At 34.6% G+C, this 10,799-nt stretch overlaps 1 protein-coding gene across 1 annotated transcript; it reads left to right on the top strand.

Moving 5' to 3' along the window:
* Positions 1 to 4,664: 4,664 nt before the first annotated feature.
* On the top strand, positions 4,665 to 9,922 carry LOC113239330 (UDP-glucuronosyltransferase 2B1-like). The gene is made up of 8 exons (XM_026476279.1): positions 4,665 to 4,826; positions 5,050 to 5,137; positions 6,144 to 6,336; positions 7,970 to 8,167; positions 8,397 to 8,616; positions 8,941 to 9,160; positions 9,252 to 9,471; positions 9,563 to 9,922. Exons 1-8 carry the CDS (start codon positions 4,674 to 4,676, stop codon positions 9,828 to 9,830), a joined length of 1,560 nt encoding a protein of 519 aa, XP_026332064.1. The 5' UTR covers positions 4,665 to 4,673; the 3' UTR covers positions 9,831 to 9,922.
* Positions 9,923 to 10,799: the final 877 nt, after the last annotated feature.

The following is a 10,799-nucleotide window of genomic DNA, read 5'->3' as shown; positions in this document are numbered from 1 at the left end:
CTACATATTAAACCTTTAGTACGCAAAAAAAAAAGTTCGATTGAATTTAAATCAGCGGGAGAAGCAAACTCATTTTTGACAAAATCGTTCGACGACAATTACCTGAGACAGATCCGTAAATTTTACATCTGTCACCTGTGAACGAGTCTGCAATCAGTGTTTTTCTGGATATCTCATCCGCCTACAGTAGTGAAGTTGAACTTCCTTTACTGCTTCATCTAAGCCAGCCAGTGAGGCTGATTAATATTATTTGCAGCCTACTTGTGTCCAGGTTTGTCAAGGTATATGTCGATGGTAAATCTGAGACCCCGAGATCGATTTGGCAAAATCTTCCACAGGGCTTTGTGTTGAGCCCACTTTTACATAATCTTTACACGTACAACCTTGACCAAACTGTGTCATGTTTCTACAACATCTTACAATACGTCGACGATATGGCCTTGATCTCTAAGAATATGTCTGAGGCCGTCTCCCGCATTAACTCTGCCCTTAATTCCTTCTATACTTGGTTTTTGGAACACGGCCTGGCCCTCTCACCTAGCATATCAAACGCAGTATCTTCTCGCGTTAAAGAACAGTGCCCGCTTTCGAGAAAGTGTGTGCATGTGTGTGGATGGATTTAATGTATTTTGCGAGTTTTGGTCACATTTTTAAGAAATTTCGATTAAGTTTTATAATATTTTCAGTTCCCTAACAATTATTTGTAATCTTTTTAAGCAAGACAGAAGTGCAGACACAATAAATTGCAGTTCGTATTTTACGAAGATCGTAAAATAAGTTTCGAATAGCGCCAAATTTGACGCTATTCAAAAACTTTGCGCAATAATCAATAAATATCTTGGAATACAAGATACGTCTTAATTATTTTATCATCCATCGATCATCACTGAAAGCGATAATATTATTGCCTCGAACAACGCTGTGTTGTTTGGCGTTGCTGCGACGCTTCTATCGCGCGCGACGATGGGTCATGGGCGTGTAGTCGCAAAAGCAAATAATGTTTTTGGCTATAGGTGCGATGATAACGGTAAGTTGTATCCGTAGTCGTAACATCAGCAACAGTAACATGACTTTTATAAATATAATATGAAATATTAAAAGTTTTCCAGTAGTTCCAAGCAAGCTTATAAAGTAAATGAAGAATAATTACATCCCACAACGTTAAATGAAAGTGTACTCTTAAAAGAAATACGCGACCATTTTTCTTGGCTGGAAATGCTCAAGTTCAGAAACTATTTTGCATAAAAAGCTGGAAAGCATTTTTATGAGTTCAGAACTGTGTCCAAACGTATTAGAGTCATATTGCCAGCGAAACTTATGATCTCCTTTACAAAGAACATAGTGGAAAATTATTTTTCCGTTGAATTCAACAGGCTCGTAAAATCAGTTTTTGGAATTCTAAGTTTTTTATTAAGTTTTATTTAACACGAGACTTTTTCTACTATGTAAGAGATTATAAAAGAGGTAGCTTGATACTTACTATTTAAAATTAACCTTCATTAATCTTTCCGGCAGTTAACAAGATTTATCATAATTAAATCCTTTATAGTGGAACGAATTAATGTGGTGACATGTAAGAAATGGGTTTACCGACAAAGATATAAAATTTCAAATGAAATACCACGTATGTTAAGTTTTATGTAATATTTGTACATATAAAATAACATTGCTTACTTTTTTCGTATACTAAATATTTTTACTTGAATTCTACCGTCATACAATGCTAATGCTTAACTAACGAGGTGACGGTTCAGAGAAATTAATTCGCTCCATTTCTATTTCTAGTAGGTTTTGTTACGTGTGATAACTACTATATCCTAGAAGTTGAATATATAATTTAAAGACAGACTTAAGAATAGTGTTCTTTTAATCTATTCTACGAGTGTTCTATCACCATACCATTACAACTTGCCGATATTGCCGAAATTGTTTAATTCATTCATGAGTATGCTGCGTTGACTGATACAAATAACAATAATATTATCAAATATTTTCGTACACGAAACGTACCTAAGCAGCAGGGATCCCGCAAATGTGGGCGGACGCGGATGCGACTTTTTCATCGTTGAAATCTGCTGAATTATCATTAGGTAATTCAAGTGAAAGGTAATAAGTAATTTCACATAATTTCATTACAAAAAAGAGATGAAAGATAGAAGGTATAGAAATATAATATATTAGGTCAATTATTAATACTTAAAATTCCGGATGATCAGAGGCTGCGAATGAAGATGCAAACATCTGCGACGTCCCTATTACGCGGAGAGCATGAATTGTAATTAAATTCTATTCTTCTAATTAGAGGCACATGGGACTTGTCAGCTTATGTCTCAGGGTTACGGGCGCAGTGGCAGTGCCCCTCAGATCTTTGCGATTTAAAACTCTGAGTGGCACTGTAACTGTTCTGGACAGGCGTGTAGCTTACCATCAGGCGCACGACTTGTTCGTCCCGATATATATACATAAATCGTGAATATTTATTCATTTATACACAGGTACTAAATAAACACTTTTAGAATTTCTAAGCTTTTGTCACTTTTTCGGAATTTAACGGGTTTTTGACCGCTATGGCGCGACTTCTAGAAAGCACTTAACTCGGGTCGTAAATATAATGAATTTCGTGAAAGATAACAACAGGGATAATAGTAAGGGCACGGATGGCATGGTTATAGTGAACAACATTTAGGGGCTATAATCGCTCTTTATGTCAAGAGGTTTTGCTTAACGAGCGTTTAATATCTACTTTCTTATAATGAGTAAAAAATTACTTTGTAAGGTATTATTACATCTACCTTAATACTGAGGTGTATTAGAGCTTCTTCTTATCTCTACTTATTGGCGGTGCCTTTTTTAGGATTTCGCTAGGACCGCGTTATCCCCTTAGTAATTCATGAATATATTGTAAAAATAATATAAAAAATATGGCGACTTTCGTCAATTTCCCGTTTTTCTTCCATCAACACGTGCGATTAGGTGTACCACTAAGAACCGGTGCAAATGAACTACACGAATTTTTGTTCAGAAGTAGCTGTAGGTGTCCAATAACCCGCTTTGTCTGCTAAGCCACATATCCGTGACTTTTTAAATTTAGAAGCTATTGAAACAAAGCACTGTTTCCGTCAACGACTATCTATCAATAAGCTGCTGTCAAATATTTGCAAGCTGCGTCTTATAATTTGTATTTAACAGCCCTTTGGAGCTGAATTTTGGGTTTGCTCAGGCATAATTCACATAGATTATCTTCAAAGCGAAAAACAATCAACGTCAATGTTATGTCCACTTATTAAAACGAGGTCAACGACGATTTGAAGAAAAAAATAACTAACGAAGAAGTGCTCTTCCATCAAGACAACACTTGATACACTATAGTCATAGTGAAATTTCGTGAACTGCCTACGACTTCCTGCCTCATCGGACATATTCCCCGGATTTAGCCCTAAGTGACTATTTCCTGCCCCCAACCTGAAGAAATGATTTGATGGAAAGACATTTGGCGCAAGCGATGAAAACATCGCTCAAATAGACACATGTATTTTGAGGACGTCGACATCTTATGTTATTTGAAGGGATCAAATTGGAGCAATACTGAGGCATAAAACGTTTTGTGATACACCCCATGTACGACCATGTAACAAATTAATATACACGTATTAACTCCTTCATATTTTTATGATTATTTTTTGTTGGAAAGAGGGTACCTCAGGGCAAACTAGAAAATGAACGACTTTTGAGGTCGGTGTTTTTAGTACTCTGTACTGAGATTATTTACTCAATGAAGTGACTTTGGAAGAGACCAAATAATATCTTAGAAATGGTAGACACAGGTTACAAAATGTGGAACTAAATACTGATAAGTTGTTATTGTAATTCAATGCCTTGCTGATATGGTCCTGATTTGATAGATCAACACTACAGATTATTGTGGTTGTATAACGATGTTTAGATTTCTATGTGTATTTTCATTGCGGACGTTCCTGTTGTTGTCATATCATAGATAAGTTGTCACAGTGTAACGACGATTACAAATTCTGAATTTATATACCAATCTTTTCTTTTTATTAAATTTTACACAAATAGGAAGCAAGCACAGTCAAAACACTCGAACGTTGAAAACGATCGGTACTACTTAACAAGTTAAGTCTTACAAGGCTGATTGAGGGATAATGATGTTATTAGTTTTTACGTATGATGATTTGCAATGATTCTGTTTTTCCGTTATATAAAGTCGAAATTACAAGTGCTGCGCCATGATAACATGAACAGCGTCTGACTGATATACATCTCAACGCCTATTTTGACGATTCATTGTAACACGCAGGAATTAATTTTAATAAATATAGTTGCGTCACTCATTTTGTAACTGTATATCAATATGCAAGTTAGTTATATAAAGTAGAAGCGATGTAGTGCAGATATGAGGAGATAGTGAGTCAAAGTAAGTTTTTATCAGTTATTGTGCTGTGTGTGTTGCTTGTGCGAGATTGTACTAAAACATAATTTAACCAGTAAATATCTACTTATATTGTTAACGTTTGTTTTACAATATACAAAAATATGTGCATATGCTTTATTAATAGCTTCAATTTTGTATTGCGTTTTCGTGAATTCATTTGAAAATAAATTGAAGAGGTGTATGTAACAGGTTTTTTTCCTTCTTTTTATAGTTTATCACAATGCTCGGAGTAAAATTCTCACTAATTGGGATACTGGCGTCGCTATCCTTCGTCGATGCTGCTAATATCCTGGTGGTATTTCCAGTTCCAGGGAAGAGTCACGGGATCCTCGGAGATGGCTATGTGCGATTGTTGTTGGCAGCTGGACACCAGGTCGGTGTCGAATATATTCTTGAAAAGATTTAAAAAGTTTTATTTAAAATTGTGCCAGCCAGTTTTGGTGAAACTTGCTGGCAAGAAAGTATCTTTAACTTTGCAATGTCTATTGTAACGATTCCATAAAAACCAAACCTTACTTCAAAATAATATTTAGTAATTTGTTGTTATTCTCGCTTGTTTATTGAAAACGTATTTGTTTTTACTATCTATGGTTCAGGTTACATATATAACCCCGTTTCCGAAAAAAAGCTCGCATCCAAATCTGACCGAGGTAGACGTCAGCCGCAACATGGACTATTTACATCGTAAGTGAAATTATTGTACCAGCTTAAATATTTCAACTATTTGATGAACATTTCAGCACCAAAATTGGAATAAAATTGATTAGTTATGAAAGAGACGCAATCTTTTAAAAACAACTAAACGACTAGACTAGTAGGAAATGAAACTATTTTTCCGGATTTAAATCGCGTATATTTGTTTTTTCAAACAAACCGACGTTTCGGGCCCTTTACAGGTCCCATGGTCACGGTTGACTGAGGTGGTACAGTCTTCAACCAGTTATGTCTAATATTGATGCAAACCACCCTATTTTTTTACTATAGTTACAATAATTAATAATTAAATACCTTATTTTTAATTTTACAAAGAAAACATTCCAATTTACGCTATATTAAGTTTTACAATTTATTTTATTGAATGAATTTTTATTAAGTTCAATTTATTATTAATTATTAATAGAAATTAGAATAAACTAAAACATATTAATTAGTACTGCAGTCTTATGTCCGTTTGGGATTTTTCATTAGAGGAAATACTGGATCCCAAACTGGTGGTACGGAGAAACCATCTTCCCTGTTGAAATTAGGATGTTTTTTAATTTCAATGGCCTCTCGCAGCATCCTGGGTAGATAGCGGACTTCTTTTGCAAGGACCTGGGGTTTGTCAAACTTCATTGAATGTGTAGGTTTATCCATGACATGCTCGCAGACTGCAGACTTGTTTACGCGACGGTGTTTGACATCAGCTATATGTTCTTTGACGCGGGTACAAATACTTCACTTTGTTTGTCCAATATAAGAGAGACCGCACTCACAGTCAAGTCAAGTCAAGTCAAGGTTTGTTTGAAAATCCGGAAAAATAGTTTCATTTCCTATGTGTAACAATCGCGAAAACCTAAGAACTCGACTAGACTAGTCTTTTAACTTTAAGTCTTGAGTCACAAGACTAATTTACTAAAATGTAAACAAACTTATTATATCCTTTAATTAATTAAAATTTGAAAATAGAATTGAGTGATTTATTTTGCAGACGACGGGCTTAATATAAAGAAAATATTGGACAAAGAAACAAGTCCGGTTAACCTGAACGCCTTATATGAGATGGTGGTAAACCTGGGTAATGCAACTTTTACTAATGAAAACGTACAGAAAATTATAATGGATCCTTCGCAGAAATTTGATGCTGTCATAGTGGAATGGTTGTTCTGGGAAGTAGGTTGTGGGTAAGAATATGCTTTATATTTAATTATAAAAAAACATATAGCCTGTGAATCGTGATAATGAAAAACTAGTACGATAAGTTTTTAAGTAATTATATTTATGTTTGTATTTTAAGCGTCGTTTTTAATCAATATAAAGAATTAATTTTTGAGAACACTTGTGCTGCCAGTAGTTTTCTATAGTTGATTCAAAGATCCATTACCTAAGCATGTCCGTTATTATTATTAATTTGTATTATCATTTTTATTGTATGTTTTACAACACTAGGTCGATATTTTGACTTTAGTTTGTATCGTAGGATCGTACAATAATTCAGCGCAGTAAGCTGACTAGGTCCCAAAACGACTACATATAGTTTGTAGGCTTGTATAGTTCATGAACTACGAACTTTAGGAATATATTCCCGACACTGACCGACATGAACTAGTTCGTCTTGTACGGTTTTAATAGTTCATCGTTCATTTTAGTTCAGTACGAACTAGGAACTGTCTGCGTTGATAGTTCACCTATCTTTTATTCAGTAGGAACAGTGCGAGCGGGACAAATAGCGATCTTTCACTGCTTTAAGTTCGAGTGCGATCCACGATCGAACGATAAAGTAAGTGCTCATATGTTTTGGTAGGTGTGGTAGGTACGTACTTATCTGTATGTATAATATCAACCTACGTGTACGTGTATATGAAATAGTTATATATATGTACCTAAATATTGTAATATAATATTTTAATCACAACGTTGTAACTAAAATTCTTGTTTTGTAAAAAAAAAAATATAATATAATAGTTAGAATGACATTCTTCAAACATCTAAAATATGAAAGAAAATCAAATAGTGCCGATTCCATACAAATTATATTTTTTAATATTTAGTACAATGTACTACTGACCTCATAATACGAGAAGTCCGTAGTAGTTCATGTGAATAAAATTACTAATTTGGAGCGTTCGTTCAGTATCCGAGCAAGGACAAGACGAACTAACTAAATAAGGAACTGAATCAACTAGAAAACCGACCTTGTTCAGTTGACCGATTGAACTAACTAGGATCGCTCCCTCTAAGGACCGATCAGGCACAAGTCTAGTAGTTTGAAATGGAAACAAAGGTTTTAATTTTGGTTTAATAATTTCGTAGTTATTTGTTACCCGAAATAATGCCCCTTATAGGTTTGTCGACTTGGATCTGAGTCTGCACGTGACGGCACTGTTTAGTATTTATATTACTACGTTTCTATTACATATTCTTTGAAAAAATCGGAAAAATATTTAATTAATATGTTTTATTATTATTATCACACTTATTTACGTACAAACGTTCACAGCCGTCCAAGTCGAGGTGACTTTTACTGGGAACATTGGAAAGTATCGTTGCCACAAATAGCGTGGGTATACAGTAGTAGGAAGGGATTATCAATCGGTATTGACATGCTAAAAGGTACTTAGTAATATTATGGTAATAGTATAGTATAAGACGCATCCAGGTTGCTAATATTGTATTTCACGCTTCTTACTGTTTCATTGTTAATATGAGGATATTGCCTGGCTGAACCTTTACCGTTCTTCTCAAGTTTTGTGTTAGAAAATTCAATTATTATCTATTCATATTCTATATCATTTCACACCTGTGTACAATTTTCAGATTGTCAGCAGTGTTCGATTGCCCGTACATATGGTTTTCAACAGTGGAACCTCACTGGATGGTCACAAAATTAATTGATGAACGCTTACATCCAGCTTACAATGCCGATGTTTTGACGGGGAACACACCACCGTTCAACTTTAAGCAACGGGTCCAAGAACTATTCAACCAAATTTTTCTAAGTTTTTACTTGGATTAGTGAGTTTTAATACGTATTTATAACGTACAAGAGTCCAATTAGAGTCCAATCCAAAACGATTACTTCAAACAGGCTCACTTCTGAGCCCTTTAAATATTTTAAAAGGTTTCGATGACTTATATTGTATTGAAATTATGTATTACTTGGAGCGATATGCTGTATCTAAGCTTTATAGAAAATCCATTTAATGATTTGCTTTCCTGTATTTATTATATGTATTGGTTGCAGTTTTGTTGTGCCCGTAGAAGAGAAAACATATCAAGTATTCTTTGGCCCAGCGGTGGCTATAAGAGGAAGATCTTTACCCCCTTATCATGATGTAAGGTTCAACGCGTCCTTGATGTTGGGCAATTCACATGTTTCGCTGGGACAAGCTACAAGATTGCCCCAAAACTACAAGCCAATAGCAGGATATCATATCGACCCCAATGTTAAACCTCTTCCGGAGGTAAGACCTGATATCCTTTTTTGTAAGGCCTTTTGCACATTTCGCCTTCAAAACGGGTTCTCTTCTCATCGTCGCCACGAGTTTAAGAACTCCTAAGTGAATATGGTATCAATTGTTTGAACTTTTACTACTTGATTTGAAAGAGAGTACGTACAGCAATTAAATGTATGGTAATACAAATTAAAAAGCAATGATAAATTTAAATAAAAAGCAATTGTTGCAACGGCGTTTTGATAAAACATTAATTGTTTAAATTGTTACAAGAATATTGCAAATGCATACCTGACAACGATAACAATTAAAAATTAGACTTGAATTTTTCAGGATTTGAAAAACATTTTTGATAAAGATGAAAATGGCGTAATATACTTCAGCATGGGCTCTAACTTAAAAAGTAAAGATTTTCCAGAAAAATTAAAGAATGATTTATTAAAAATGTTTGGAGCACTGAAATATACCGTTATTTGGAAATTTGAAGAAGTACTTTTGGATTTACCCAGAAATGTTCACATCGTAACATGGGCTCCTCAGCCAAGCATTTTAGGTACAAGTGTAACTATCCGTTATGTTTTCTAAAGCAATTTCTAATGATCTCAACAATTACTGATGATTATGCCATTTTTATTGTTTTGCAGCTCATCCAAAAACGATTCTCTTTATAACTCATGGAGGTCTTCTCTCAACTACTGAGACGGTCCACTTTGGAGTGCCTATCATCGGTATACCAGCTTTCGCAGATCAATTTAACAACATTGACAGAGCCGTAAATAAAGGTTTCGCAAAGCGAGTAGACCTCTCCCACGTATTGGCCGACGACCTAAAAGTGGCTATTGTGGAAATGACTAGCGATCCACGGTACGAATCTATATTAGATTAAAGTATATATAAAATATTGTAATGTACAAATGAATACAATACATCTTTGCGAATTTGATTTTGTTTTTAGGTATGCAGCAAAAGCGAAAGAATTATCTCTAATATACCACGATCGACCGGTGTCTCCGGGCAAAGAGTTGTTGCACTGGGTCGAGCACGTTATCAAAACTAAAGGGGCACCACACTTGCGCTCACCAGCACTATATGTACCCTGGTACCAGAAAATGTACCTTGATCTTGCTACTCTTATATTGGCTGGATTATTAGCTGTTAAAATAGTTTTAAAACGATTGTTCGGTTCTAAAAGTAGAATAAATTCCCAAAAGAAATATAATTAAAAAGTTTTGCACACTTATTGAAAAGTATAGGTATCTTATACAAGGTTATTTGTTTATTTTTTTAAATGATTGTTCGACAAATCTAACAGCGTATAATAAAATCTTTTATTACCAAAATGGTCGTATTCTAATTTATATCTGCGACACTATCTGTTACGTTAAAATATGCAATATGTTCAATATCAAATAGTGGTGACAAATAATAAATCTTTATTATCCTAAAAAGATGATACAGAACATGATTATAGTTCTGTATACAGTTACGTAAACAAATGTTGTACAACTTTATGCTCATTATTCAACATTGTAGGTAAATGTACGGACAATATTACTGTCCTTACCATAAACGACGTAATCGACATTTTAAGCGAAATTGAGTTATTAACATATTTTGAATTAGAGAAACGAGATCTACAACACCATATAAGCGGTTTTTTTTTATAACTTATTTAATTACAGTTTTATTGTTAAGAGTCTATAGTAACTACCTCAGCTGAAATACATATATTTTCCGTACTAATACGGTTCTAACCTTTTTTTTTTGTTAATCCGAGGGAATCTGCTTACAGATACTCTGGCCCCGCGGGGGCAGAGCCGGGGTTATGTGGGACTGGGCTGAACCCTGAAGGGGAGCAGCCCGACCTCACTAAACCCCCTGAGTGTTGAGGGAAATAAAGAGTTTTACGGTAGATTTTTGGTAAACAATTTTTAAACATCACTTCCATATCCTGCTGGTACCTAACAATATTTTTATAGAAATCTTTGCCAAACTACTTTGTCAAAGTAGGTAGTCGTTTCAAGTAGTAATACATTTAACATGTTTACAAGCACGTAATCGGCGATGGTGAACATGAGAAAAGTTCAATCTTACGACCGAATGGTAGGATCAAAGAATCAATTTTGATAACTATTTGCGGTTTTCATATTCGTTCCACATTTAAATTTCGCGCTGTTTGCTATGTCAAATAT

This window comes from Hyposmocoma kahamanoa, unplaced genomic scaffold (assembly GCF_003589595.1).
Source record: "Hyposmocoma kahamanoa isolate Upper Pololo Valley unplaced genomic scaffold, ASM358959v1 99879, whole genome shotgun sequence".
NCBI classification, from domain to species: domain Eukaryota; kingdom Metazoa; phylum Arthropoda; class Insecta; order Lepidoptera; family Cosmopterigidae; genus Hyposmocoma; species Hyposmocoma kahamanoa.
This window is presented reverse-complemented; position numbering and strand designations above follow the sequence as displayed.

Coding starts and splice junctions, on each gene's coding strand:
- LOC113239330 (XM_026476279.1), top strand. CDS start 4,674: ATGCTCGGAGTAAAATTCTCACTAATTGGGATACTGGCGTCGCTATCC. Junction 5,138..6,143: donor CAACATGGACTATTTACATC/GTAAGTGAAATT, acceptor TTTATTTTGCAG/ACGACGGGCTTAATATAAAG. Junction 8,168..8,396: donor CTAAGTTTTTACTTGGATTA/GTGAGTTTTAAT, acceptor TATTGGTTGCAG/TTTTGTTGTGCCCGTAGAAG.